At 46.0% G+C, this 27,929-nt stretch overlaps 1 protein-coding gene across 1 annotated transcript; it reads left to right on the top strand.

Annotated features, from left to right (window-relative positions):
• The first annotated feature begins 6 nt into the window (after nt 1-6).
• Nucleotides 7-27,929, top strand: Lgi2 (leucine-rich repeat LGI family, member 2). Its single transcript, XM_013008969.1, has 8 exons — nt 7-160; nt 1,886-1,957; nt 4,119-4,190; nt 7,026-7,097; nt 12,884-12,955; nt 13,933-14,102; nt 21,904-22,068; nt 26,554-27,929. The coding sequence occupies exons 2-8, from the start codon at nt 1,926-1,928 to the stop codon at nt 27,369-27,371; spliced, it is 1,401 nt and encodes a 466-aa protein (XP_012864423.1). The 5' UTR covers nt 7-160; nt 1,886-1,925; the 3' UTR covers nt 27,372-27,929.

Genomic DNA, 27,929 nt, shown 5'->3' with positions numbered 1-27,929 from the left:
TGCTGCTGCTGCTGCTGGGCGCCGCGTGCCTGCTGCCCCGGAGCGCGCAGGTGAGGCGGCTGGCGCGCTGCCCCGCCACTTGCAGCTGCACCAAGGAGTCCATCATCTGCGTGGGGTCCTCCTGGGTGCCCCGGATCGTGCCCGGCGCCATCAGCTCCCTGTGAGTGGGGCCCCGCCCCGCGCCCCGACCGGCCCCCCACTCCCCCACTCCTGGGGTCGGGGTGGGACGCAGGGCTGGAGGATGGAGGGACTCCAAGCCCCGGGAGTCCTGGTCCGCAGTCGGGGTGTCCATCCCAGTGTTTTCTCCGTGTGGTCCGCGGGCCACCTGCATTGGGCACCCCCTGCCCCGGGGGAGGGGAGCTCGTGCAGATTCGGGGGAGCCCCACGGCGAGGGGGGGGTCCTCTGCCCCCTCTGAGACAGCATTGGCGTCTCTTGTGTATGTGTGTTATGGGGGGGGGCGGCCCTGGGGTGCGGTAAAGTTTGGGAGGCTCGTGGCGTGTGGGGGTGAGGTGTGGGAACAGCCAAACGTGACCGGGTTGAGAGCAAAGCCGAGATGGGGAGGCGGGGGCGGGGAGGGGGTTCGGCCTGCGCTGTGGGGTTCCCCCCATCCCCGGCCCGGGTTGGCACCTGGGCCTCCTCCCGACCTCTCCAAACTGCAGGGCGGGCCAAGGCATGCTGGGGTGGCCCCACACGGAGCACCGAGGGGCTGGCAGAGCCTGGGGAGCCTGTGGGGCTGCCCAGCTCGTCGCCAAGTGGGAAGTCGACCTGACTTCTTGCCCCGAGTTCGAGAGGCTTTCTGTCCCCCTTTCCCCCCACCCCACCCCACACACCTCATAGGACTTTGGCTGCTTTTTTTGGTGCTGGAAGAATTGACTAGAAAGGCCTCCATTATTATTATTATTATTAATTATTTGGTCATCTTCTAAGAGAGACAGCTTCAACTTGGCCTCCACGCAGCCATTCAAACCAAATGTGACCCGGGGGTCACATTTCTCTGTCCCAAAGAATGGGGCTCCTGCTGGATGATTCTAATACTCAGGAGGGATGCTGGGGTGCCCCCCCTTAGGTGTCTGATTAGGGGACCCCCCCTCCAGGATGACATTGCTTGTGCTTTACCCTGGGAAACGTCAGGCCTGTGTGATTCCTACTACTGTCCAGTCAAATGACATGGAAGATTCTGGAAATTCTATTTCCCCTTGTTAACTTCTTGAGATCAGCAGCGGTTTGATTAATTTACCTGTTAATGGAAATAAAGTCTTGAGGTCCTGCTGTGGCCAGAAAGGGTAAGGGAATAACCTCCTCCCTCCCCTCCCAGCCAGAGCACAAACAGAGCCAAACTTCTTGACCCAAGTTGACCATTTTATCTGGCAGATGGCACCACTTCTTACCACACAGTCAGGTTCAGGTGTCTGAGTTTCCCCCCAAGGCTTTCACAGTGCATTTAATCAGAAGTGCTCTGAGTGTCTTTCAGGGATGCGTTCCCAAGGGGGAATGTCTAATCCTACCCTAGAGTTTCGTTGGCCAACATTAACTTGGTGTCTGTACAAACAGAATCTTGGGCAGAGGTGAAGCAATTACCCAGCTTCAGCAGGGCTCTCCTGGTAGTGAAGCTGGGGGATTGCTTTAAGCTGACTGAGCTAATGTCTGTGGAAGGAGCCAGACTGACAGTTTTCTGTTAGCCAGACTAGTCTTCATATTGATTAAGTCCACTGGAGAATGGCTTGTCTCTCCCCCCCCCCCCAATGCCTCCCTCTCCCCCAACTGTGTGAGCCTCAGGCCAACAAAGAAGAGAGTGAAGTTCAGGTAGAAGGTGAGGCTGCTGTCCACCTAGCCTGGCGCTGCCTAAAAAACCTGGGCCTTGTTTCCTCTCTCCTTTGCCTGCAGGAGCCTAGTAAATGGAACGTTTTCGGAAATCAAGGACCGCATGTTTTCCCATCTGCCTTCCTTACAGCTGCTGTGAGTATGGGACGGTCTACCTGTAAAATAGGGGCTCCTGAAAGGTGGTTCTTGCAAGGCTGGTCTTTGCCTTTTTGGTGTCAGTACTTCCATCCACCTACCAGCTCCCGTTGTTAGCTTGCCCCATGGTATCCTGGACAAAATGTTAAGGCTCTTTTGCTCATCTTGGTACACGGTTTCTCTGCTGTAGATCCCGACTTGATTTGGAAAGTGAGTGTATTAATCACACATCCAGAACTTTACCTCAACAAACTCCTGCCCAAACATTTCACTTTAAAAGAAACTTATGTTTTAAAATGTTAATGCTACTTTGGAGACAGGAGTGTTTCTGGTTTATGGAGTACTGAAACAGGCAGCCTACTATTCATTATTTGCATAATTTTATCTCATTAACATATCACCCCCTCCAGAAGCATATTTTTATTCTTCTACTGATAGGAAACTGGTGCTCAGGGAAGTTATTTGTTCAAAATCACAGAAGCAGGATTTGAGACCTAGGGCCAAAGCCCACACTCAAAACTACTCTGTCCCAGCAATTAACATTTGCTGATAAAAAGAGATCTCTAGCTGGGCACTGGTGTAATCCTAGCTACTCTAGAGGCTGAGATCTGAGGATCTTTATTGGAAGCCAGTTCAGGCAGGAAAGTCTGAGACTTTTACCAGCAGCAAAGCTAAATTGGAGGTGTGGCTCAAGTGGTACAGCACTAACTGTGAGTGAGAAAGTCACACTCAAGCCCCAGTACTAGCACACTCAAGGAAGGAAGGAGGGAAGGAAGGAAGGAAGGAAAAAAGGGAGAGAAAAAAGCCCCAAAGCTCTTTTCATAAGCCAATTAATGACAGTTGGTCTTGAGTATATATCAAAGTCTCTTGGTTATATTGGTTTTAAAATTTTTTAATGGAATTTTAAATTTAATTTTTTAATTTTAAATTAAAAAAATGGAATCATATTTTTCCTTCTACAGCAAGCAATAAGCTACAGAAAAATATAGAGACATACAGATCACTTCTTCTCAATAAACTTCCTGGGCATAGTTTTGTTAGTGAGGTATTACATGCCTACTTATAACATCATGCTTATTTTAAAGTCAGAATTGTCTTAGAATTTCAATAATATTAAAATATACTTTCCATACAATAGTAGGAATAGAAATATAAATTCTTTTTTGAAGTAGAGTCTTGATACATAGCTCAGCCTGGCTTAGAACTCTCTTTCTCTCTCTTTTTTTTGTCCATCATGGGGCTTGAACTCTGGGCCTGGGCGCTATCCCTCAGATCTTCAGTTCAAGGCTAATGCTCTACCACTTGAGCCATAACACCACTTCTGACTTTTTCTGTTTATGTGGCACTGAGGAATTGAACCCAGGGCCTCATGCATGCGAGGCAAGTACTCTAACACTGAGCCACCTTTGCAGCCTTTCTAGAACTCTCTTATGTAGCACCAAGCTGGCCTTGACCTTGACATCCTCCCATTTCTGCCTCCAGAGTGGTGGGATTAATTACAGGTGTGCAAGACTACAATTTTGGGTATCTTTAGTCCTAAGTGATGTCTATAGAGATTACATTGACTTTTACCAAAGGAGCTTAAATGGTAATTCAAATAGAAAATTGCAGTGATAGTCTTCAGAAGCACTCTAACACTAGAGTCACACCTCTAGCCCTTATCAAACTTTTATTACTTTCCTTATCAAACTTTTACTGCCATTTCTCATGAGAATGTAAAGTGGAATAGAAAGAATTTTTTTAATTGTTTATGCCCTCAGGATGTGATTTTGTTTCAGTCATTTCATTTCTCTGGGCTCAAATTTCTATAAAGATAGAGCTGGATTCGATCCTTTCTGATCTCGGATTCCATGCTTGTTTGTGTCAGAAAGCACACATTGGCTGTTTAATTGTACCTAGCATGAAAATGTTTCCAAATAACTGTTACCAGTTCATATTTACCAACACCCTCAGGGGAGAAGGAAGTAGAACATCAAAGATGAGCAGAAAGTCTGTCTCAAAGGAATCTACTTCTTGTGGTCTTTGTCTGCAGTAGTTTGTGAACCCCTTTGGGGTCCTGCTGAGTTGTCCGGAGGATCAGAATCTGAACATAGCAAACGAAACAAAAGCAGCTTCACTGAGAGACTCCACATCTCTGCATTGAACTCTGTCTTATTTTCAGGTTGCTGAATTCAAACTCATTCACTGTGATCCGGGATGATGCCTTTGCTGGACTTTTTCATCTCGAATACCTGTGAGTGTTATGGTTTGGGGGGAGGGTGTGGGTTCATGGTCAGTGCCTCTGGGAAGTTGGATGTGTTGTGCTCTTTGCCTCGTTGGAGGGGGCCAATTGAGAAAAAAACCTTCCTTGTCTAGGTAGTACTGACCTTTGGTAGTTCATTTGCTTATAAACACATTGGGACTGGATGGGGCTGGAGACAAATCAGGAGAAAGGAAACAAAGAAGGAAATGTGCTCATTCATTCTCCGCTGACACTTAATTTATCAAGTAGTGAGCAGAATTGGAAATCGTGTTGGATATTTTTACCTCTCCTAACTACGATGGATTTGCTGATCACCCAGAAATAGAGATGAAGGGCTCTGAGGGTTACTTATTTTTAAATGAAGTTTCCCTATTTGGGGATGAAACCATGTGTGTTTAACTCAGCTATCTCACATCCTGTTTGTGATTTCTGCTGAGGGTCTAACCAGATTTTTTTCTTTTCTTTTGAAAAAGGAGAGAGGCTATGTGCAGCTGGAGGTTCAAAATCCCAATTTAATTCCATTATTGGATACTTGCTATTTACCTAATTATAGTCATCTTTACAGATAAAGCGATTATATTTCATTTCCTATCATCAATCCTTTGGTGATTTTCTTTGCCTGCTGCTTCAGGGATGCAGACAGCAGGCAGTTCCTGTGAGTTTATTAGTGAAACACTGCCTGAAAATGTTGCTTCTGAAAGACTTGGAGATTTTTTTTTTTTACAAGTTGATTTGAAAAGTAGATGTCTAATAAAATAAAATATATATTTGTTTTAAAAAAAGAGGGGATCAGGGACTGGGGATGTAGTTCAGTGGTAGAATGCCTGCCTAGCACATACAAGGTGTGTGGTTCTGCTCAGTACCACAAACACACACGCACACACTCACACTCACACCCACAACCACACACACACACATATGCCCGCAATCACACAAATGCTAAAAATGTCATTTTTCTGTCTTTAGATGTGGAGTCCCCCCCCCAACCCATCCAGATTAGCTTTGTTCTTACGTCAGTCTCTCTCTCTTTCCGATCTTTTCCCCCCTCCAGTCCTTGTACCTTTGTACTAGAAAGTTTGTGATAACACTAATCCTGTGATCCGATGGGATTTCCTTCCTTAGCATTCAGAGGACTTTGAAAACCCCATCTCTGCTTTCTTATCTGAGGCCAACAGGTAGATGTTCGGATTGTAGACACATCCTTAGCAGAAGAAAGCTCTCTGCTAGTTTGGGGCCTTGGAGATGGATATGCCTGCAGGATTTCTTTTTCCAGAGTAGACATAAATATGTATGTTCTCATAATCCAGTACCGTGATGTGTGACGTGTGCTTGATGTGCAAAGAATATCACAGCTGCAGGGGCTGAAGCTACTGGTATCCACCAAAGCCTGTTCATAGCCACAGTGGTAGCAGAGCAGAGTTGTGCATTTCCCCTTGTGGGAGATTCAGCCTTACAGGCTAGGGTGTTGTTTCATTTTATCCTGAAGTCTAGTACCTGAGCCACCATGCGCCAGAAAGCATTCAATGCAAGAACCGCTTCATTAATGGTGTCGTGTAGACGTGGCCAAGATTCTCCTTTGGACTTCTCATCACAGGCTGCCTCACCTTTGATTTAACTCTCTGTGATGCTAGGGAGAATTGGTGGCACATTTGCATTTTATCTCATATGCACAATTTGTAGTTTGGCAGTGTGATTGATGTAAGATTCAGTGTGCAAGCTGTTTACCGTTTTAGTCCAGAGGAAAGAAAGCTAGCCCCTGATCAACTTTTCTAGTGGCCTAGAGGTCTTCAGAACATTGGTGCCTCATCATTTCTTCAAAGATCAGGCTGTGTGGGAAGCTGTGAGCACAAGGTTGCTGAAAGCCAAGCTTAATGGAACTCTCCTTCATCTACATTGTAATATAGCTAGGCATTGGTGGCTCATACCTGTGAGCCTAGCTACTCAGGAAGCTGAGCTCTGAGGATCACAGCTGGGCATAAAAGTGTGTGAGAGGGCTGGGAAGGTGGCTCAATGGTAGAGCGCTTGCCTTGCATGCTTGAGGCCCTGGGTTCGATTCCTCAGCACCACATAAGCAGGGGGAAAAAATCCAGAAGTGGCACTGTGGCTCATGTGGTAGAGTGCTAGCCTTGAGCTGAAGAGCTGAGGGACAGTGCCCGGGCCCAGAGTTCAGGCCCTACGACTGGACCCAAAAAAGAAAAAAAAAAGTGTGTGAGACTCTTTACCAAATGCCACAAGTGGAGCTGTGGTTCAAGTGATAGAGTTCCAGCCTTAATTGGCAAACTAAGGCCCTAAATTCAAGCCCCAGTACCAGCGCATACACGTGCGCACATGTGCGTGCGTTTGCACAGAGACACACAGACACAGACACAGATAAGCAAACAGACTATAATAAAGAGATATAAAACAATGGACTATGGGATTGTGATATTAACAAAAATGTGAATAGCCAAGTATTGGGAACTAATTTTGAGAGGGGCTGAGCAGGGAAAATGGCTGGAACCATTCCTGTCTAACAGACAAGGGAGCCTCTTGCCTCTGTGTGGTACATGCTCCCCCTCCCCAGATGTTTTTACCCATGTTGCAGCTCTGAATTTACATATGACCGTGATGCTGTTGTTGTCATGGGGGGAGGAGTACAGACACAATCATGTGCGAGTAATCTTGCCCCCACACACCAACTCTTTGGTGGAGTTTGGAGTGGCTCAGTCTTCAGAGACTCTGCAATTCCTGGTTGCTTTGGGATGTCAGTCTCAGAGCATGCTAATCTCATTTTGAGAGATATTAAGCAGAGAAAGTTCTGTTGAATCGTTCTGCTTTCCTCCTCAGGTTCATTGAAGGGAACAAAATAGAAACAATTTCCAGAAATGCCTTTCGTGGCCTGCGGGACCTGACTCACCTGTAAGTCCTTCAACATCCTTGTAAGTCCTTTTGTGTGTGGGATAAGAGTCACCTCCGGATGACTCTCTTTTCCTTGACATTTCCATAAGGGAGCATTCCCTGAACAACACTTACTTTCCAATGATTCTAGAACTTTCTACATGGTCCATGGAAGTATTGCAATCATCACATAGTTGGGGTTCTTATGTCCCCATCATAATGCTCTGCTCTGGGGACAGGGCACGTGACCGCCTGTGATGAAGGGACCCAAGGGGCCTGGTCTAGGAGAGAGTGGGAAAGAAGCAGAGGTCGCACCTACTTGGCACCAGATGCAGGGCTGGGTGCATGGGGGAGCTTTCTTTCCCGCCACATGTGATCATCTGTGAGCCCATTTCACAGATTTGGGAGCTGAATGTTACCTGACTTCCCGAAGGATGTCAACCAGAGGATCAAAATGAGGAAAAAGTAGAATAGAGATGTCTTTGTGCTTCCTCTCATTTGAATGCAAATCACTTTTTCTTTTATGTTGGATTAATCTGTGGTTTCAGCTAAACTCTCTGGTTCTTTAATAGCTTTCTGGAGACAAAAAAAATTAAACAAATTGATTTGAATTGACATATCAGAACGAAGCAAGTACACACATTGAGCAAATTTAGAAAACTGGAAGAAATTGTGGCTGTTTATGAAAATGCAAAAATAGTTATTGTCTCAGTGGGAGTAATGTATTAGCTAGGATGCAGGCTCAATTTGCACGATAGATATTTCAAGTCTGAGTCAGATAACGTGGCTCATCTCTGGGGCTGGCCTGTCTGCAGTAAAGAGAACTGGGAAATTGACCTGCTTTGAAGGTGGGTGTTAGGCAGGGGCTGTGGTATCTTTGGGTGTCAGCCTGACAATAGAGTGTGGACAGAGCCCCTTGCCCAGTGAGCCCTCAACCTGGCACAGGTGCCTTCTGGGTGTACACAGCAACACTGGTTTCTGGTTTCTGGTTTCTGGCCACCAAGCAGAGGCTCTGCTTGAACTAGAACTCAGAGTTTGGAGAGTGAGGAGGTACAGGAATGATGGGGCAGGCCCACCCATCCTCACTAGCACAGTCCATGTGGGAGAATGTTAGTCCCATTGATATTCCTGAGCTATGTTTTCTTCTCTTCCTATGGAAACCTTTCTTCACAGCCTGGAGTTTTCTTCACGAAATCCCCACGTTCTTGGGAGGCTAACATTGTTCAATTTGGAGTCCCTCGGACTTGAGTTTATGAATCTTGCTTAGCTTTTCAGAGTTCTAGTTTCCTTATCCTTAAAATAGGGATGGTTGTACTGATTGCACAGACTTTCTGCACAGACGAGTTAGTAATGCTGGCTTGAGAAATATCTGCCCACATCCTGCCATGCGTGCTTAAGGTGTGGTCATTCCCTCCCTGGGCTCACTGAGGAGCCTCGGCTTTCTCTCCTAGGGTTGCTGAGTAAGTAAGTGTAAACCATTTGGCAGTTGGGAAGGCCAGACAGCGGCTGCTAAAAGGACAGCTGGGGGTGTCTGGAGAGAAACAGCTGAGGCCGAGTAAGTCTGCTTCCCAGAAGTCAGGAAGAAGGGGCTTTGTTTGTGAGCAAAAGTGCAGGACAGACTGTGACCCTAAAGCAAAGCCCACGTGCCTGGCTGAGCTAGTCTAATCTGCCCTGGTTCCTGAGGGTTGAACATGCAAGTATCATGCATGTTTGTGGGACGATAGTACATGGACTACACATGTGTGAGTGTGTTAACTTCGCACATGTGCATATGTGTCTTATGTGTTAGCACACTTGCATGGGTGCAAGAAGAACCTTTCTGGATGGTATCAGGAAGCGCAAGTATGGGGGATCAAGGAACTCTCCCATGTGGGTACAGAAGGTGTTGCGCATGTTAGAGGGAAGCAGTTTATCTCAGGAGTATTACCTGCCTTCACTCCCTCTGCAGCCTCACTGCCTGGGTGCCCAGAGCCCCAGACTCCCAGTGCACCCCATGCATACCCAACTCATCCCACCGCCGGGCTTTCTTCTCACATCCTTTCCTTTGCCTATGATGCTGTTTCTTCTCCCCTCAGTCTCCTGGAACCTGCCTTTTTTCCTTCAGAGTTTAGAGCATGGCCCATCTCCCTCTTGAAACCCTGTCTGACATCTTTTGTGCCTCTGTCCACTGGTTCCATGCAACCCTTCACCATGTCCCCTAGCTGCATGGGTTGATCTTATTTCCTGGATGTTAGATTTCTCTCCCAGGAGTGTGGAGTGGAGTGCTCCTTGAGGGCCAGAGTGGTCATGGAGGCTAGACCTTTGCACCCTCCCCTTAATGCAGTTCTTCTCCTGTGTGCAGCCCAGGCCAGATCAGCAAGACCTACTGTGATTCTCTGGAGATCAGGGGCTTCCTTCCTAAGCTGGGTTTCTGTATGCACTTTGCTTTCCCAGAAAAGTTAGCAACTTTCAAACTTGTCCCCTCTAGACTGAGATGTATCAAAACTTGTATTACATTTGCTTAAAGCATGAGTTCATCATCTCCCTTTATTAAACCTGCAATCAGAGAAAGCCTCAGCTTTAAACTCCACTCCTGTTCTTACCTGGAGCAGGTAAAGAACGTGTAAATGAAGTATCTGACTTTTATCTAATATGGACAGACCCCTTTTAATCTGTAAGGAAACAGATCTATTTCTGGGCATCCAGTGAAAGAACCATGCCAATCAGTAACTAAGATTTAGGACATTTGTTTTCCTGCAGCCCCAGGGACAGGGAGCTGTTAAGTAGTTTTAGAAATGAAGTATTCAGTGCCATGAATTTGTGGACGAAATGAAGTTGAAGGGGCTAAGTTAAGCACTTAGTGAGAGGGCAGGCAGCCATCTAAGAACTCTGCTTTCTGAACTCGGAATTGCAAACCTGGAGGGACTGCTCAGCCTCCTGCCTTCAGCTATTCAGTGTATTTTTCAATATAGTAACTTTCAGTGAGCCAAATTTTTAAGCTAAGTTGCGTGTATATGTGTATATTTGGGGGAGTGGGGAGGGCCGGGGGGTGGTGTCTGGTACTGGATCTAGAACTCAGAGCCTCAAGCTCTTGATTTGCTTTTTCATTCAAGGCTAGAATGCTACTACTAGAGCCATACCTCCACTTCTGGCTTTTTCCCCCTGGATAATGGGATATAAAACTTCCTTGGATTTGTCTCCTTGGGCTGGCTTCAAATTGTGATCCTCAGATCTCAATCTCCTGAGTAGCTAGGATTACAAGAGTGAAACACTGGTGCCAGGCTTTAGCTAGATTTTTTTTTTTTTGTCAGTCGTGGGGCTTGAACTCTGGGCCTGGGCGCTGTCCCTGCACTCTTCGGCTCAAGGTGAGCGCTCTACCGCTTGAGCTACAGCGCCACTTCCGGTTTTCTAGTGGTTTACTTGAGTTAAGAGTCTCACAGACTTTCCTGCCCAGGCTGGCTTTGAACCGTGATCCTCAGATCTCAGCCTCCTGAGTAGCTACGATTACAGGTGTGAGCCACCGGCTCCCAGCTCAGCTAGATTTTTTTAAACCTCTAATTAGCTGCAACTTTTTGTACTTTGCTTTCCAAAGTACAAAAAAAGTGCCACCATCAACCAGAAAAAAAATGTTCTTTTTCTAATTTCCAAAAGCTACTCTGAATATGTTCAGACTGATTTTATTTTCAGCTTATTTTCCAACACATAAAAAATGTACAAATATATCATTTAGAAAAGCAAGGTAAAACAGTACATAGAATTCTATTTTTATCCATTTGTGGTCACCTGGATAAGAAGAGCTAGGTATGGATTTCTCCATACCTAGTTGATAATCTTGAAGCAAGAATGTTTGGTTAACAAATAGGCTCAAACTTTCTACCATGTCTATCTAGTTGACTCCTAATCACTTCCTTAGTCCTCATTCAGAAATTATACATTAGGGGACCATGTACCACTAAATTCACATATGTTTTAAAGTGGTTTATCATTGCTCCATTTTGCTGCTGAGACTCATATAAGTAGAAGGAAACAAGCAGATGTCAGTTTCTAGAATAACTCACATTGGCATGAGGTGCCAGGGGAAATCTCAGACCTGCTGTACCTCTCCCTACTTCAGCCCCGCACTGGGGGCTTCCATCCATCTCAGCAGGATGATGACAGGCAATGCAGCATCCTGACTTATCACAAAAATGAGATGTTTCTTGGAGGTGGGGAGTAGACTCATATTGCAGAAAGGCCTTCCACACCAAGAACAACCATGCAAAATGGCTTCTCCTTCAGCTTCACTCATGGGCAGAGGAAACTGATTGTAACCAATGATTGTCTAAACATTTGTTTATTGATATTTTATCATATCATCTCTAGGGGTTAGATTTGAGTGTCTATAAGAGTCCACAGAGACATGAGGCCCAGCTAAGGGAGCTCACTTAAATGGAACATTAGGGAATGCTGGGGACCAGACTACATCTTCTGCCATCACTGTTGCTTTGATGCTCCATTCACTTGTCCTTCAAAGGTTTACCGAGTACTTGTTGTGTGCCAGCACCAACTTTTGACACATTGTGAACAGACCACATCATCTCTGTCCTTCTTTGGCCTATGTTTAGAGGGAATCCACCAAGAAACCAACACAGCCGGCACTGGTGGCTCACTCCTAAATCATAGTTACTCAGAAGGCTGAGATCTGAGGATCCAGGTTCAAATCCAGTCTCTTATCTCCACTTAACCCCCAAAGCTGGAAGTGGAGGTGTGGCTTATGGTAAAGCACTAGCATTAAGTGGAAAAGCTAAGGGGCAGTGCCTACACCCTGAGTTCAAGCCTTAGTACTGGTTGTGTACACACAAATCAACACAATCAAATAGATAATTAAGATGTGCATTGTGTCTTCTAATGAAGATCTACTGAATAGAGAGGTGGCAGAGGTCAGGAAGGTGGTAGATGGTTGAGGATGGACCTCAATGAGGCGGTGGAGGGAGCTGTTGGCTCTCTGGGGAAGAACTGTAGGCAGGGGAGCAGGACAAGGCCTCAAGCATGTCTGGGGAGGAGCAAGGAGGCTGGTGTGGCTTGATCTGAGCAGTGGGTGATGAGGCATGGTAGAATAGAGCAGTAGTGGAGAGACCTAGATCGGACATACCATCAAAGTGACTTAGGCTTTTGTTTCAAGAAACCTAGGAAGCCATCGGCAGTTTAACAGATGGGCACAAATAATTTAATAAGTGTTGTTTTAAAAACAAAACTAACCAGCCAGTCACCAGTGGCCCACTCCTGAAATCCCTGCTACTCAGGAGGCTGAGAATCGCAGTTCAAAGCCAACCTGGGCAGGAAAGTCTGCGAGACTCTTATTTCCAGTTAACCATCAGTTTCCCAGGAGTGGAACTGGGTGAAGCACCAGCCTTGAATGAAAAAGCTAAGGGACAGTGCCCAGTCCCTTAGTTCATGTCTGAGTGCTCCAGTATTGGGGAACACACACACACACACACACACACACACACACACACACAGAATCAGAAAGCTTACACACACACACACACACACACAGAATCAGAAAGCTTACACACACACACACACACACACACAGAATCAGAAAGCTTACATACACACACACACACACACACAGAATCAGAAAGCTTACAGTGTAATCCAGCATGTACATTATCTTCTTCTAGCTAAAGTCCCATCTTACAGGATTGATGAGGAAAGCCAGGGGCTGAGCCCCGCAGGGATCAGGATGTTTAGAGCTCCATTTAAGCTATTAGCTGTATTTAAAGGGACTTCAGAGTGACCAGGCATGAAGATAATAACCACATTAAAATGTGACTTTCTTTTTCTAGTTCTTTGGCCAATAACCACATTAAAGCACTACCAAGGGATGTCTTCAGTGACTTAGACTCTCTGATTGAACTGTAAGTAATGAAATTAAGTTTGCTTGTGCTGTCACTGGGCCCCAGTTAATCATATATTTCAACCCCCTTGGCTTCTTTACTGCAATAAAAATCAATAAAGTAGCATGCCCTGGGAAGCGGCTGTGTAGGTTTCATTGTGCTGGATTTGTCTACTTGATACTTAGCATCCTGAGACCAGTAGCAGATCAAGCTCTCTGGATGGGAAGTCCCATATCATAAACAATGTGTTCACTTGCTTTAGTGTCTAGTGGTTACTTCCAGCTGGACATAGGTTAAGAAGATCTTAAAAGTTTCACTTGTGTTTGTGAACACTGCCTTCCTGGAATTTCCCATTTTTAGGAGAACTGCCTGGGAAGGGGTGATGTTCTATTGTCCCTCCCATTTCACCATGCCTTGGGAACAATTTCAAGAGGGTTTGGAGAGGTGGTGGACAAGCCATCTCCAAGAGTTCTCTTTGTGCTGTGCAGTTCAAATCAGAAGCAGTCTGGGCGGGAAGTGGGGGTGGGGAGAAGGGTGGGGGGAGGAATCTATGAGACTCTTATTTCCAAGAAATTACCAAAAAAACCCCACAAAAAAACAGCCAGAAGTGGAGCTGTAGCTCAAATGATAGAATGCTAGCCTCCAGCAAAAGAAGCTCAGGGACAGTGTCCAAGTCTTCAGTTCAAGCCCCGGGACCTGCAAAACAATATAAAACAAACCCAAAACTACCAAAAAGCTGAAAGTAGCTCAGGTAGTAGAGTTGTAGCCTTGAGCAATAAATCTCAGAGACAGTGCCCAGGCCCTAAATTCAAGCTCTAGAACCAGCACACATGCACACACGCGCGCACACACACACACACACACACACACACACACACACAAATTCTACTTTTAGAGGAAGTTTTAATAAATCAGAATATTACTAATTCTAGTGTTTCATCTCACTAGATGTGTCTTATTTTCTTGTGTACATACGTGTGCTTTGTTTTCTTTTTTAGAGATTTAAGGGGTAATAAATTTGAATGTGACTGCAAGGCCAAGTGGTTGTATCTGTGGCTGAAGATGACCAATTCCACGGTGTCTGATGTGCTATGTATTGGTCCGCCAGAGTATCAGGAAAAGAAACTGAATGACGTGAGCAGCTTTGACTATGAGTGTACAACTACAGGTAGGCAAAGCCTATGTTATCCATGATGGATATTTACTGACATGGTACTGGGAATTGAGTGTAGACTACTAGCTCTATTTCTTTTTCTTTTTTGAAATCCTCTTTGATTCCCTCCCCTACCTCCTCTAGCTGGGGTCCAGGAGAAGTTCCCCTGCTTTGCCTGACCCAAAGATGGGTGTTTGGATGAATCACTTTGTTTTTCTTGTGCATGTCAATAGAATGTGAGGGAAAGTGAGTGGAGATGTTTTCTACACTAAAAGGAATGAATCAGTATGGTTAGATAAACAGCTCAGCCATTTTTGTTCACTACCTTGACTTTTGTTTTGATTCTTTACCAAATTCAAATTCCTTAGAGCTTTTTTGTTTGTTATGTATGCTTTTGCTTTTTTAAGATCACAGTATAAACATGGGTATGACAGGGGAGAACATCTTCAATGCAATAGGTTTCATGGGAAGGCAGTGCCAAGAAACCTGAATTATTTTGTTACCACCACTCTCTGGATTCAGTAAGATGATGTTTATTGGAAGTTTAATGCAGACTTTTTCCATCTACAAATTAGTTTCATAGTGCCATGTAAGAAGAGATAACTAGATAAATAAAACTGATGACAAACTAGGAAGTGTAAGTTGGCAGCTAACTGTTAAAGAGAAAAATCCACACTGAGGGAAAACTATAAAGGAAGTTTGACTTTGTTTTCCCAGCCACTGCCTCAGGGCGTTAGTTCATATAGACATTTTTTTCCAGTTTATAGAATAAAATTAACACCTCAATGTCCCAGCAGGTAGAGAGCAGTGAGGATCTCCATATAAAAGGCTCAGGCCCGTTACTATAGCTTCTAACGCTGGATATTAAAGAAGACAGGATCAATCCACAGTCTGAAGCCTCTCTTCTAGAAGTTTCTGCAAATAAACATTTATGCTGAGAGCTCATATTTCCAAAGCCTCAAGGCACGTTAGAAGCAAAGGGAATGAAAACTCAGATACTCAAAAATTCCAAAATATTACTTTTAAGCTAGACTTACTACCTCCTTTCCTCTCCTACCCGGCAAAAACCAAAGACCAAAAACCCACATGCTGAAAATGATTTCTGGATGGCTTTGTTTGTAGAGAAGGGACTCTACCAGTTCTGCTTTTTTCTCCCCCAGGAAACCTGAAGTCTGTAGTGTGTGTCCTTGTCACTCTGAGGGGCTCATTCAGCTGTGTAATTGGCAGGGGCTCTCTAGCCAGCTGAGGCCGTGTGAGGTTATTTATTGTACCAAAGAGCTACTATGATAAATCAGAGGTCATAGCCAATGTCAGTTGTGCCAAAAGGTGGCATTTGAGACCATTTGGTATGACGTGCTAAACCAGTGTTCTTTGGTACTCTTCTCGGCCTTTTCTCCATTTCTTTTTTTCTAGAAAGTTCTCTACACTCCCAAAGGGAGGTTGGCATTTCCCATTGCTCTGTTCACATTTGGCTACAGTGTGTAAAATTTAGTCTGTAGGCACTGACATGGGAGAGACCCGGGCATGGAGGATCATTTATACAAGGAGACATAGTTTCTCGTCTTAGGGCCTTTTGGATAGTAATAAAAATGGCCCAGCCATTGGGAATCGTTCATCAGAGAGGTGAGGGCTTGGAATCAAGGTAGCTAGGACCTGACGTTAGGATCTGTGGGGCAGTGTGAGCTACTGAGCATACACTTCAAGGCTTCTCTGGTCTTATGTACACACGTTTGTCTTTATTAGCGAGTTTTTTCTCATGTTTGGGAGTTAATACAGACTTTCTGGTCCCAGGGAGATGGCCATTCCAACTTTATTACCTTTGATGGAAAGGTGAGCTCTTTATCAGGTTAAAATGGTGGAACAAAGAATGAACCATTCGCAAATAAGGTTTCAGCTATGTAAGAATGAGATCAGTATGTTGTAAGCATTTGGGGTTTCCCTGATCAAGCGTGGGCTCTGGAGCTTTATCAAAGCACCTAGGAATGAAGGAGTGAGGATAAATAGAGGATGGAGAGTCTGACTGAAGAACTCAGGGAAACCTGCTTGTCCCCTTTGCTCAAGGCTTGGGAGAAAGCATATTTTCCCAGTGTGTTTTTTTCTCTCTTAGCTCAGATTTTCAGGAAAGAAGTAAATTTCATCACTCTCCGTTTTGCCTAGAGAGAAGAAGGCATCATTACCATCCCATTCCTCAAGAAAAGGGAATAATTAATTCCATACAGCCACCACTGGGCTGCTGGAGCTTTTCAGATTAATCACACTTCTTCTATCCCCTCCCCTTTGAGTCTATTTTTAACCACTCAAAAATCCCTGTTACCTAACAATGATTCCCTGTGTTAGGTGGATAATTCACTATATTCCTTAGAGGGAGTGAATTTTGCATCCTAATTGTCCTGTTAGCTTCCCCATTTCGGGGCTGATGAAAATGCAAAGAGAAATAATGCATTAATGTGCATTTTCTCTCCCCATAGGCTCAGCATCATGTATAATTTATATTCTTCCACTGCTATAAATAGTTAGGTAAAAAAAAAATCTGTTCATTCCAGTGAGAGACAAGCCTACATTGTCAAAGACCCAGTGGCACCATGAACTCAATACTGTGTCAATGGGAGTGGTGGCTTTTCTGCTTGAAAGTGCCACTAATATTTTGACACTAGTAAATGGATGTCACAACAGTATGTGTGTTCCCTGAGATCTTTCCACAGTGGTCACGCTTTTGAAACGGGATTTTAGATTGCAAGCTCAAAGTCCAGGAGTCCCGAGTTAGGTCTAGCCAATTGCCTCCATATTCCAAATAAAAAGACATGGAGAAGAACAGAAAAAGAAGAGTTACTGCATGACCACTATGTGAAGACAGTCATCTTCAGAGGTACAGACATTGGCTTTAGGTTAAATAGGGAGAAATGGCCTGGTGCTGGTGGCTTACACCTGTAATCCTGGCTACTCAGGAAACTGAGATCTGAGAACTGTGGTTTGAAGCCAGGTCAGGTAGCTTGCCTTGAGCAAAAGAGGCTCAAGGACAGCACCCAGGTTCTGAGTTCAAGCCCCAGGACTGGCATACACACACACACACACACACACATACACACACACACATACACACACACACACACACACACGAAGAGAATTGGAGGCTAGGGGTGATTAAGGTATGCTAAATTATGCAAAATTAAAACACTTCCAAATTGCAAGGGTGACCATCAGCTCAGTCTTTGTCCCAGGAGAATTCCAGAGAGGTTATTACTTTATAACTGGAGCAGATTAGGAACAAGGTGGTCTCCCATTTTTTGGTGGTTTGCTTTCAGATAATAAGAAGCCATTACCTGTTTGAGGACAGTTTGCCTTCCACACAGGTGGTTATTGCTGAATCTGGTCTTTCTTAGAGATTGCAAAGTTGACTATAACAGAGATCAAAGGGCACAGACTCAAAGTGGGAGGACTTCTAGTTAATTCACAGCAAATGCATCTTTTAAGTTGCTTGTTAGACTTTCAGTGTTTGGAAAAGGTGAATTAAGATGGGGGTTGGGAGAAGGTATGTAAATTCTTCTGCCCCTCCTGAAAAAACCATAAACATATACACACCAGTTGATGGCTTTGGGTCCTTTTCTTCTGTCTGTGTATCTTCTTCCTTTTCTTTTTATAGTGGGCCCAGGAGTCAAGTTTCTATTAATAATTAGATTTGTTACTGGGTATGGCGGCTCCTCCTCCTAGTTATTCAGGAAGCTGAGATCTGGAAGCTCATGGTTCAAGGCAGGCCTGGACAAGAAAGTTTGCTAAACTCTATATCCAAAATAACCCATAAAAAGCCTGGCTGGAGGTGTGGCTCCAGTGGTAGAGCACCAGCCTAGCAAGCAAGCCAAGCAAGCAAGGCAAGTAATTAAAGTAATTATAAGGGATGGCTTCAAGCCTTAGTACTGCCCCCCCCCCAAAAAAAAACCCTCACAAACCAACCAAACAACCCCACCCCACATGCACAAAGATTTGCTATTCAAGGGATTTAATAGTCTGTGTTGTGCCAGATAGTCAGTGTATGAGAAATGTTAGGAAATCACTGCTGGGGAAAATAAATTTAAATGTGCAAATCTAGCAAAATGCTCTCTATTCTGACAGCTCGTCTTCCTCCTGGAATCCCTCAATAAAAATGGAAAGTTTTTGCTCTGCACTTTAAACAGCCTCCATTTATGTAAGAGCTGGTGTTTGTGCAGCTTTGAGAATTAAGGGAGAGTCAGGAGACTAAAGGAGCAGGGACTCAAGAGCCATGGGCACCAGGAAGAGAGAGCTTCGAACGTTGCAGGCCGATGTGGTAGGCCTCTCAGGTCCCTAGGAAGGTGGCACAGTGTGCTAGTGTGCATCTCCCTCCTGCTCTGCCATCTGTCTGTGAACTCAGCAGCAGAACAACTGGCTTATGGCTTTTTGCCAGCATGTGTCTGTGTTAGTATAGGGAGATTACAGTTTGGGCTTGGGCCTGTCCCTGAGCTTTTATTTATTTATTTATGTCAACACTAGTGTTCTCCCACTTGAGCCACAGCTCCACCTCTGGCTTTTTGGTGGGTAAGTGGAAATAAAAGTCTCATGGAAGCCGGGAGCTGGTGGCTCACTCCTGTAATCCTAGCTACTCAGGAGTCTGAGATCTGAAGATTGCAGTTTAAAGCCAGCCTGGGCAAGAAAGTCCATGAGACTCTTATCTCCAATAAACCACTCAGAAAACTGGAAGTGGCTCTGTGGTTCAAATGGTAGAGCGCTTGCCTCAAGCTAAAAAGCTAAGGGACAATGCCCAGGCCCAGAAAAGTCCCATGGACTTTCCTACCCTGACTGGCACTGAACCACAACCTCAGATCTTAATCTTCTGAGTAGCTAGGATTATAGATAGATATATGCCTATAATCTGGCCCAGCAATTTATGACTTTTGTACTGGGTCTGCCAGTTTGTGTGTGTGTGTGTGGAGCGTGGAGGGGAGGAATAATTTATTTTTATGGTGAAGATGATAGACAGAGGTGTTATAGTTGCATAGGTCAGGTAATGAGTACATTTCACTTTGAACAGTATCACCTCTTCCCTGGTCTTCTTAGTCTCTGCCCAGCAACACTTCCAGGGATGGGAAGAATGGTAAGAGGGCTGTGAGCCCCTGGGGCGCTTTCCTGTCTCCAGCAGGTGCCTTAGTGCAATCATTGCTGCATATATCAAATCATGGAGCATCTGTACAGGCAGGTGCAGGCTGTCGGCTTCTATTCCCTAGTTCAGGGAACCTCTCATTTCACCCATCTGGAACCCCAGGCTCCATCTTTCTGCGCCAGGACACGGCTGCCCAGGCCCTTCCTGCTCTGCTGAGAAGGGAAGGCCAGACTGTTACAGCCATTTCCTTCACCACCTCTGTCGCCTGATACATGGCAGGCTGCAGGGACTGCTTTGTTGGCTTCCCCACCCCTTGCCTCTGCCTGTGGCATTCAGCAACCCTGCCCTGCGCTGCAACCTTCGAAGCAGGCCTGGGATCAGACAGACCAAAAGGAGTTCAATACGCTTCAACCGTGTCCCCCAGGGAGAAGCCCTGGGGTAAAGTTAACACGGCTAGGGTGTTGCACCGAGCCAAGTGCTGGCAAGCCTGCCAGGAGATGAGAGAGAAGTGGAAGAGAGGTTATTGGTCCAAGGTCACTCAGAGAAGGTGGTAGCTCCGCTCCAGCGTCTTCACTGAGATAACCACTAACATGGACAGTCTCTCAGGCTGGGCAAGGAAGAGGAGTTGGGCTGTCTGTTCTGGGATCTCACATCTGTTTTCATGAATGAGTCCAGCCCTGAGTTAGGCATTGCCACCCCATGACCTGTCAAGTCCTCCCACGTTGGCCCCAGGGAACCGAGACTGGAAAATTGGCTAGTTCCGGGTCTCCAGGGTGGCCAGTGGCTTCAGGATGTCTACCTCCAGGCACTGTTGACTCTGGAGCCTCTCAGTCCTAACCGCCTTCTCCCTAATCCCGCTGTGACCACCATCTTGCTTCTGCTCGTATTGTGTGTGTGTGTGAGTGTGTGTGTTTGTGCGTGTGGTACTGGGGTTTGAACTCAGGACCTGGTACTTGCTGGGCAGGTGACCACTTAGGCTATGCTCTCAGCTCCCTTTTTGCTTATTTTTCAAACATTTTGCCTGGGGCTAGCCTTAGACTTCAGTCCTCCTACCTATGGACCTCCTGCTTAGTGTAGTTGGGATGACAGATATATACCACTACCCTTGGCTTGTTGATCAAGATAGATGTGATTAGTTCCCCACACCTGGGATGACCTTGAACTGAATTTACCCCCCCACCCTCTCGCCCCTCCTCCCCAGCCTGTACCTTGAGAGTAGCCGGGATTGCAGACATTGCTCCTAGACCTTCTGTGGCCATGTTCCTCTGGCATCTCCCTCCTTTAGTCACCCTGAGCAGCCTCCTGGGTATTGGTCTCCCAGACCATCTTTGATGAGCCTTCCCAATCAGCAATTATTTCTTGAGTAGTTACTGTGGACTTGAGCTGTGACAGGCTTGGAGAAGTGGAAGACTCAGGTTTAGGGTGTTCATTCACAGCCCACTGGCTGCATGGTACTCAGTGTCTCTGGGCTCTGGAGCATGGCTGAAAGGGCTCTAAGATATCCAGCGTACTCTGATGTCAGTGTTTGTAGTCACGATGTCAGTGTTTGTAGTCACGGTGACTGCTCAGATTTAGATAACATGACCCATGCTGAGCTGCATGGGTCAGGGAAGGCCTTGGAGGAGACGAGGTTTGAGAGGGGTTGGGAAGGGCGGCATGAGAGAGAGCCAGGCATTCCCTGTGATTCTGTGTTACAGCCTGGGAGTGTCCCCAAGGAACAACCCAACCTTGCCTTGAACCATCTTTGGTCAACAAAACAAAACCGAGCAACTTAAGCTTTACTAATTAATCTCTAGATTCATCCGGTTCTTCCCACATCCGCCATTCCTGCTCACACTGTGCCTCGACAGTTATATGACCCCCGACCTGGGTTTCCCATAGCCCGGGGGAGCAGTATGGACTCATCACATAGATCCTTCACCACTGTAAGGAGTATGAGGTCTCCACATGGGTGGCTTTGGTTTCCAGACACATAATGTAACCCTGTGCCAGAGTGCAGTGCTCGTTCTGAACCTGTAGGGGCGCTGTGCTCAGCAGGGATGCACAATCCCAGGCAATTACAGGGTTGGGTAAATCAGGTGAGTTTCACAAAGCTAAGCAGGCTTCTTCCTCACAGGGGTTGTTCTGAGAGCAGGAGTCTAGCATTTTCCAAACTCACTGAACCCCTTAGTCTCGGAGGTACTCACATGACAGCTTCCAGAATATCTCTGTAGCCTCCTTTCTGCCATGTGGTGTGGAAAGCCAGACATCACCAACTGTGCTTAAAGCTTCCAGTTCCTGTCACCACGCTTGTGAAACTGTTTATTTCCAGGAAGCTGTTTATTTAGTCTGACGACTCTGTGTGTGTGTGTGTGTGTGTGTGTGTGTGTGTGTGTGTGTGTGTGTGTGTGTGCCGCTTCCCCACAAAAGTTTTTTTTTTGTTTTGTTTTGTTTTTGGTCATGGCTCTTGAACTCTGGGCCTGGGCGCCGTCCCTGAGCTCTTCAGCTCAAGGTGAGCGCTCTACCACTTGAGCCACGGCGCCACTTCCTGGTTTTCTGGTGGTTAATTGGAGATAAGAGACTCACGAGGACTTTCCTGCCCAGGCTGGCTTTGAAGCACAGTCCTCAGATCTCAGCTTCCTGAGTAGCTAGGATTACAGGTGTGAACCACTGGCGCCCAGCTCAGAAGGTTTTGATGATCATTTATTTTTAAATACCCGTTCCTAGATTTCGTCGTTCATCAGACTCTGCCCTACCAGTCGGTGTCAGTGGATACGTTCAACTCCAAGAACGATGTATACGTGGCCATCGCACAGCCCAGCATGGAGAACTGCATGGTGCTGGAGTGGGACCACATTGAGATGAATTTCCGCAGCTATGACAACATCACAGGTGTGTTGAGACTTTCCAAGGACGGTTGCTGTGGGGTCAGGCTGGCCTAAGGAAGGAGGCACCCTGCACCAGGTGGAGGGAGGGCTTGGCGTTCTAGCTGGGTTGGAGGGAGGACAGCATTCCAGCTATGGGTCACTTCCATGTTATTTATGCATCCTCCTCCTCAGCAGATCTGAAACCTCAGGGGGGGAACTGTTTACTGTTGGGGACTGACTCTTCAATGCCACTTATGGTTGAAGATTGTTTTGTTTGATTGTTTGTTTGTTTTTTGTGTTATTTTTGGTAGAATTTGTGTGAGAATAGGAAAATACTTTCTAGTATTGCTGAGAAGTTACACATGAGCTCCCAGGTTCCTGTGCTGGTCTATTCCAGCCTTTACCAGATATGTAATGGACATGGCTTTTATTAGGCTGATTGATAACTAATGTGTCGACATACACACACACACACACACACACACACACACACACACACCCTGTAGCTTGCTCCTTGTGTCACCTTGAAAAGTTTCAGTGATCACTGCTTTCATTTAATAAGTATATGGGGCTGGAAAGGTGGCTCAGTGGTAGAGCACTTGCCTTGCATGCCTGAGGCCCTGGGTTCAATTCTTCAGCACCATATAAGCAAAAAGAAAAAAGCCAGAAGTGGTGCTGTGGTTCAAGTGGTAGAGCGCTAGCCTTGAGCTGAAGAGCTGAGGGACAGCGCCCAGGCCCAGAGTTCAGGCCTCATGACTGAACCCCCCACCCCCCAAAAAAGTACATATTAGATAAGAATGAACAGTTCCCGAAATTGAGGTCTTTGGAAAAGGACTTAGTAGTGTTTCTTCTGGTATAGTTGCGGGTCCCAGTGTCTTAACAAGTCTAAGACTGGACTCCTGTCCAGTTGCTTTTAAAATAACTAAATGAAGTTCAAATCAAAAGTCACCTTTCAAAGACTTTTCAGTTATCCAAGTGTAATCAGAGAGCAGTACTTTATACCCAGTGCCCTGAAAGCCTAATTATTTCCTTCAGAGACTCCTGTTTGGCTCAGGGCAAGTGTAACCACTGGGTTAAACTGCATCTTGGTGGGCTTTCTGGGCAAGGAGGTCCCAAGGGCTGTCTTAGGCACAAGTGGCTTTGCAGCAGGTGCAGGGATGTAGACAGGCTGTGACAGGAGCTTTTCACCCCTGAGGGAAGAACAGCTGATGAGTCTAATGTCACAGCCGGAGGAGATTTGGACACCTGCGTCCTGATGCATGGAAGATGCCACTTCCATGAGCGGGTGGCTGCCGCCATGGCCATCTGGTGTGGATTCCAGCCTGGGACAGCTACTGGAGGTGCAGATTTAGCCGCCAGAACAGCCAGGGGCCCTGCCAGGAGGAGAGGGGAACTTAACACCCCTGTGGGAGTGGCTTTACTTGGCTCTCTCTCTCTTTTCTTGGGAAATGGTGAAGGATCCAGGGCGCTGGCTTCTGTCCCTTCTCTCCTTCCATCCCGGGGCGGGTGAGATTAGTGAAAGCTTTGCTGGATGGGAGCCGCTCCAGTGCTGCTCAGGGGCCTGGGAGGGGCCTTTCTCCTGAGCCGCCACTGGGTGTGGCCTGCCTGCTGGCTGGGGATGCCATCTCAAGATGTACAGAGGCTCCCGCTGTGAGACTGTGGACATACTGTGCCTGTATACCTTGTCAAGGTCTTTAGACTGTGTGAAGCTCAGGCTTTGGTCACCCAGGAGCTCTCGCTGTGTGCTCAGCTCTGTCAAGTGCTGGGAAGACTGTGGTCTCCCAGGCCTGCTTCTCAGTGTGTGAAAAGGGGAGGTGAGGAGCCTCCTGGACACGGTGGGAGGGGGGTGGGGGGGAGGACTCCCCAAGTGCCCAGCACAGACCAGCACAAGCCTGCGAGGTTCAAGCATGTGGAGTCACTCACGGGGGGATCTATCCTCCAGATGCTCCACCCCCTCCCTGGGGGGGGGGTGTTGGTAGGAAGAGATGGCCCTGCTCTTGACCTGCCCTTGTGATATCCTCCAGTCTTGCTCCATGGTTTTTCTTCTCAGGATCCTCTGTAGCCAAGCCTGAGCAGGGAGGCACAGGCTTTGCCTTTCTATGTGAGGCGTGTACCAGCCTGGTTTTGGATTATCCTGACTTGAGCTCTTACTAGATGGAGACCTTGGCCAAATCACATAATCTTCTGCCTTTCTTTCCATTGTACTTGTAAAATAGAATCATCCCAGGTCTGGAGTCAGGGAATCCGGTAAGAATTTGAGGGAGGTAGAGTATATTCAAGAGCACAGCATCTGCAGTGAATGGTTAGCTTTACCTGCTGGGGACAAAATAGGACTGGTTGTCCTTTCTTCCACTGCAGATCCTAAGTTTTCACCTTCAGCCAGTACCTGTGCAACTTTCATTAGCACCAGGAGCTCAGGGACAGGCTGCCCCAGGGAGGCGGGGCAGCGGCTGGCTATAGACTCGGGGTGGGTTCCTCAGAGGATGGAAGAGAGTGGCTGGAGCTTGGCAGAAAAGAAAGCCTTGACACTTGCTGACCAGGAAAGATCCAGCCCTTGAGCCTCTCACCTACACAGGAGAGGAAGGTGGATGTGAGCGGCTTGTTCTTCCTCTCCTACCACAGCTCTTTTGCTTTTGGTTTACTTGATTACCTGTATTTTTTCTTAACATGTGAAGTATGATTCAACCTGTAATCTCCTTCTCCCTACATAAACACATATATACAACAACAACAACAACTACTACTTCACAGGCTGAAAATATTTACCTGGACAGAGTTGTAGTGAGCATCTTCAGGAAAAAGAATTATTTGTCTCATATGGGCCTGTTGGTTGTGATAGGCTGACCTCTAGAACCTTCTGGGCTCCCATAGTCAGGCTGACCAGAAGGAGGCAGAGTTTATACTCTGAAGCATGTTATGTGTTTGCAGGGTGAAAAATCCGTGCAGCTTTTGAAGAGTAGTTTGGCAGTTTAAGTCCCAAAACCTTAAATATAGAAACAACATTTGCCCCGGTGAGTCTTACATTTAACAATACTGCCAGACGGTTTCAAACATGTTATTGAACAATACGTTAAAGGAAACATATTATTTAACAATAATGAAGAACTGGGAATGACTGCTCTGTCCAACATTTGAGGATTAGTTAAATAAATGATTGTGTATCCATGTAACGATATGCTGCTTAGCATTTAAAGAATGAAGCTGTAGGACAGTCAATATAGAAATCAAATGAGAAAAAGCAGCTTCTAAAAAGCATGTGAATGGCATAAGCTATATATATATATATGTATATATATGTACACACACACACATATATATATATATATGTATCTTTTTTGGTGCTTCTACTGGGGCTTGAACTAGGGGCCTTACATTTGCTCAGCTTATTTGGATTTTTTTACTCTTGGCTGGCATTCTACTACTTGAACTGTACCTCTCGTTAATTAGAGATAAGAGTCTCACAGTCTTATACCTTGATCCTCAGATCTAAGCCTCCTGGGTAGCTAGGATTACAAATAATGTGCCACTGTGCCCACCTAAGCCCTATTTTTTTAATTAAAGGAGCATATTTAAACTAAGGGCCTTGGACAAGTGGAAGCTGACAGTTTCTGACCTCCATGTCTGGCATGTTCTACTTGTCAGTGTCTGTTCTCAAGATCATCTGCATTGGAGCATGTGCCAGCTTTTCTTTCCTTTCTGGGTCTATATCCCATTGTCTGTGTGGGCTACATTTGTTTTATCCATTAGGTTCCTTTCACAATGGCTATTGAGAATGATTTTGCTTTGAATATGAGTGTCATAGTCACTGTGGTGACTAAGACAGAATACCATAGACTGGGGAGGGGAGCTTATAAACAACAGAAGTTTATTTCCTATGGTTCTAGGGTCTTTGAAGTTCAAGATCAAGACATCAACAAATTGAGTGACTGGCTTAAGGGCCCTCTTGCTAGCTGAGTCTTCACAGAGTAGAAGGACACAAGGAGCTTTTGGGGGGAATCTCTTTTATAAGGGTGCTGCTAATTCTATTCATGGCAGCTCTGCTCTAATCACCTGCCCCAAACCCTACTTCCTCTTTCTACCACCTGGAGAAGGAGTTTCAGCATACAGATTGGGGGCGGGGGAGACACACAAGCATTCTGTATACAGCACTTGGTGTTCAGGTATCTTTCGGAGTTCCTCTTATATAAAAGATTGTACATTTCTTCCACAGTGAGAAGTATTTCATGGTGCTATTTGCACACATGCTCATAATATACTCAGAACAAATTCTTCTCTGCTATCAGATTCCCATTCTTCCCGAGTCCCTGCTTTTAATTCTTTTGGGGTTGTGTCTTGAGCAGTGGAATTGGGTTGGGGGGAGGGGGTCCTACGGCAATTCTGTACTTAAATTTTCAAAGAACTGCCATACTGGATCACTTCTCCCCCTCCCCACGGCCTCAGGTGCCAGCATTAGGAGGGAGGTGCTCTGTGGCTACACTAATTCCCTCCCTCCCTGTCTCTTGGAGCACAGGCCAGTCCATTGTGGGCTGCAAGGCCATCCTCATTGATGACCAGGTGTTCGTGGTGGTGGCTCAGCTCTTCGGCGGCTCTCACATTTACAAATACGACGACAGTTGGACCAAGTTCGTCAAATTCCAAGACATAGAAGTCTCACGCATCTCCAAGCCCAATGACATCGAGCTCTTTCAGATTGAGGACGAGACATTCTTCATCATCGCCGACAGCTCTAAAGCCGGCCTGTCCACCGTGTACAAATGGAACGGCAAAGGCTTCTATTCGTACCAGTCTCTGCATGAGTGGTTCCGGGACACGGATGCCGAGTTTGTGGATATCGAAGGGAAATCACATCTCATCTTGTCCAGCCGCTCGCAGGTCCCCATCATCCTACAGTGGAATAAAAGCTCTAAGAAGTTTGTCCCCTACGGCGATATCCCCAACATGGAGGACGTGCTGGCTGTGAAGAGCTTCCGGATGCAGAACACCCTGTACCTGTCTCTCACTCGCTTCATCGGGGACTCCCGGGTCATGCAGTGGAACAGTAAGCAATTCGTGGAGGTCCAGGCCCTTCCGTCTAGAGGCGCCATGACACTGCAGCCCTTTTCTTTTAAAGATAACCATTACCTGGCCCTGGGGAGTGACTATACGTTCTCACAGATATACCAGTGGGATAAAGAGAAGCAGCTATTTAAAAAGTTTAAAGAAATCTATGTGCAGGCACCCCGTTCCTTCACAGCTGTCTCTACCGACAGGAGAGATTTCTTTTTTGCATCCAGTTTTAAAGGGAAAACAAAGATTTTTGAACATATCATTGTGGACCTAAGTTTGTGAAGGTGTGATTGGTGTGTTTAGATGACATATAGCATTAGCAGTCACAAGAGAGAGGACCAAGAGGAAATACAAGAAGATAATGAAATAAAACAAACCAAGCTCAACAGCTCTGAAATTAAATTTTTTTTTAAAAAAGGCATTCGGGGGTAGGGTGGGGGGGAATAGTTAGAAGTTTGCAAACTTTTAGATCTCACATTTTAATCAGGGATTGCATTTATTGGCTTAACTGCATGACATGTTCCTACCATTTCGAAAAGACATCTTTAAGCCTGTAATGTGAGGGAAGAGGGCTGTGTTAATTCTTCTCACCATCTAGGAAGTAATATAACTTTGGCTTTCTGTTTAATGAAGAACGAGAACCATTGGATAAGATGAGACAGTACTAGTGAAAACATTTAAAAACCAAACCCAAATCTCCTAAACCTCCCTTCCCATTCTGTTTTCAAAGTCTTATTGGTAAGAACTGTTAAAGCCAAAGTCAGCTAAAAACATTTGCTGATGATTAGTTGAAAAGTCTTAGAACACTCAGCAATGCTATTTTGAGCCATCTGAGTTTCC

This window comes from Dipodomys ordii, unplaced genomic scaffold (genome assembly GCF_000151885.1).
Source record: "Dipodomys ordii isolate 6190 unplaced genomic scaffold, Dord_2.0 Scaffold8, whole genome shotgun sequence".
NCBI classification, from domain to species: Eukaryota; Metazoa; Chordata; class Mammalia; order Rodentia; family Heteromyidae; genus Dipodomys; species Dipodomys ordii.
Note: the sequence above shows the minus strand (reverse complement) of the source record. Positions and strands in the feature narration are given on the sequence as shown.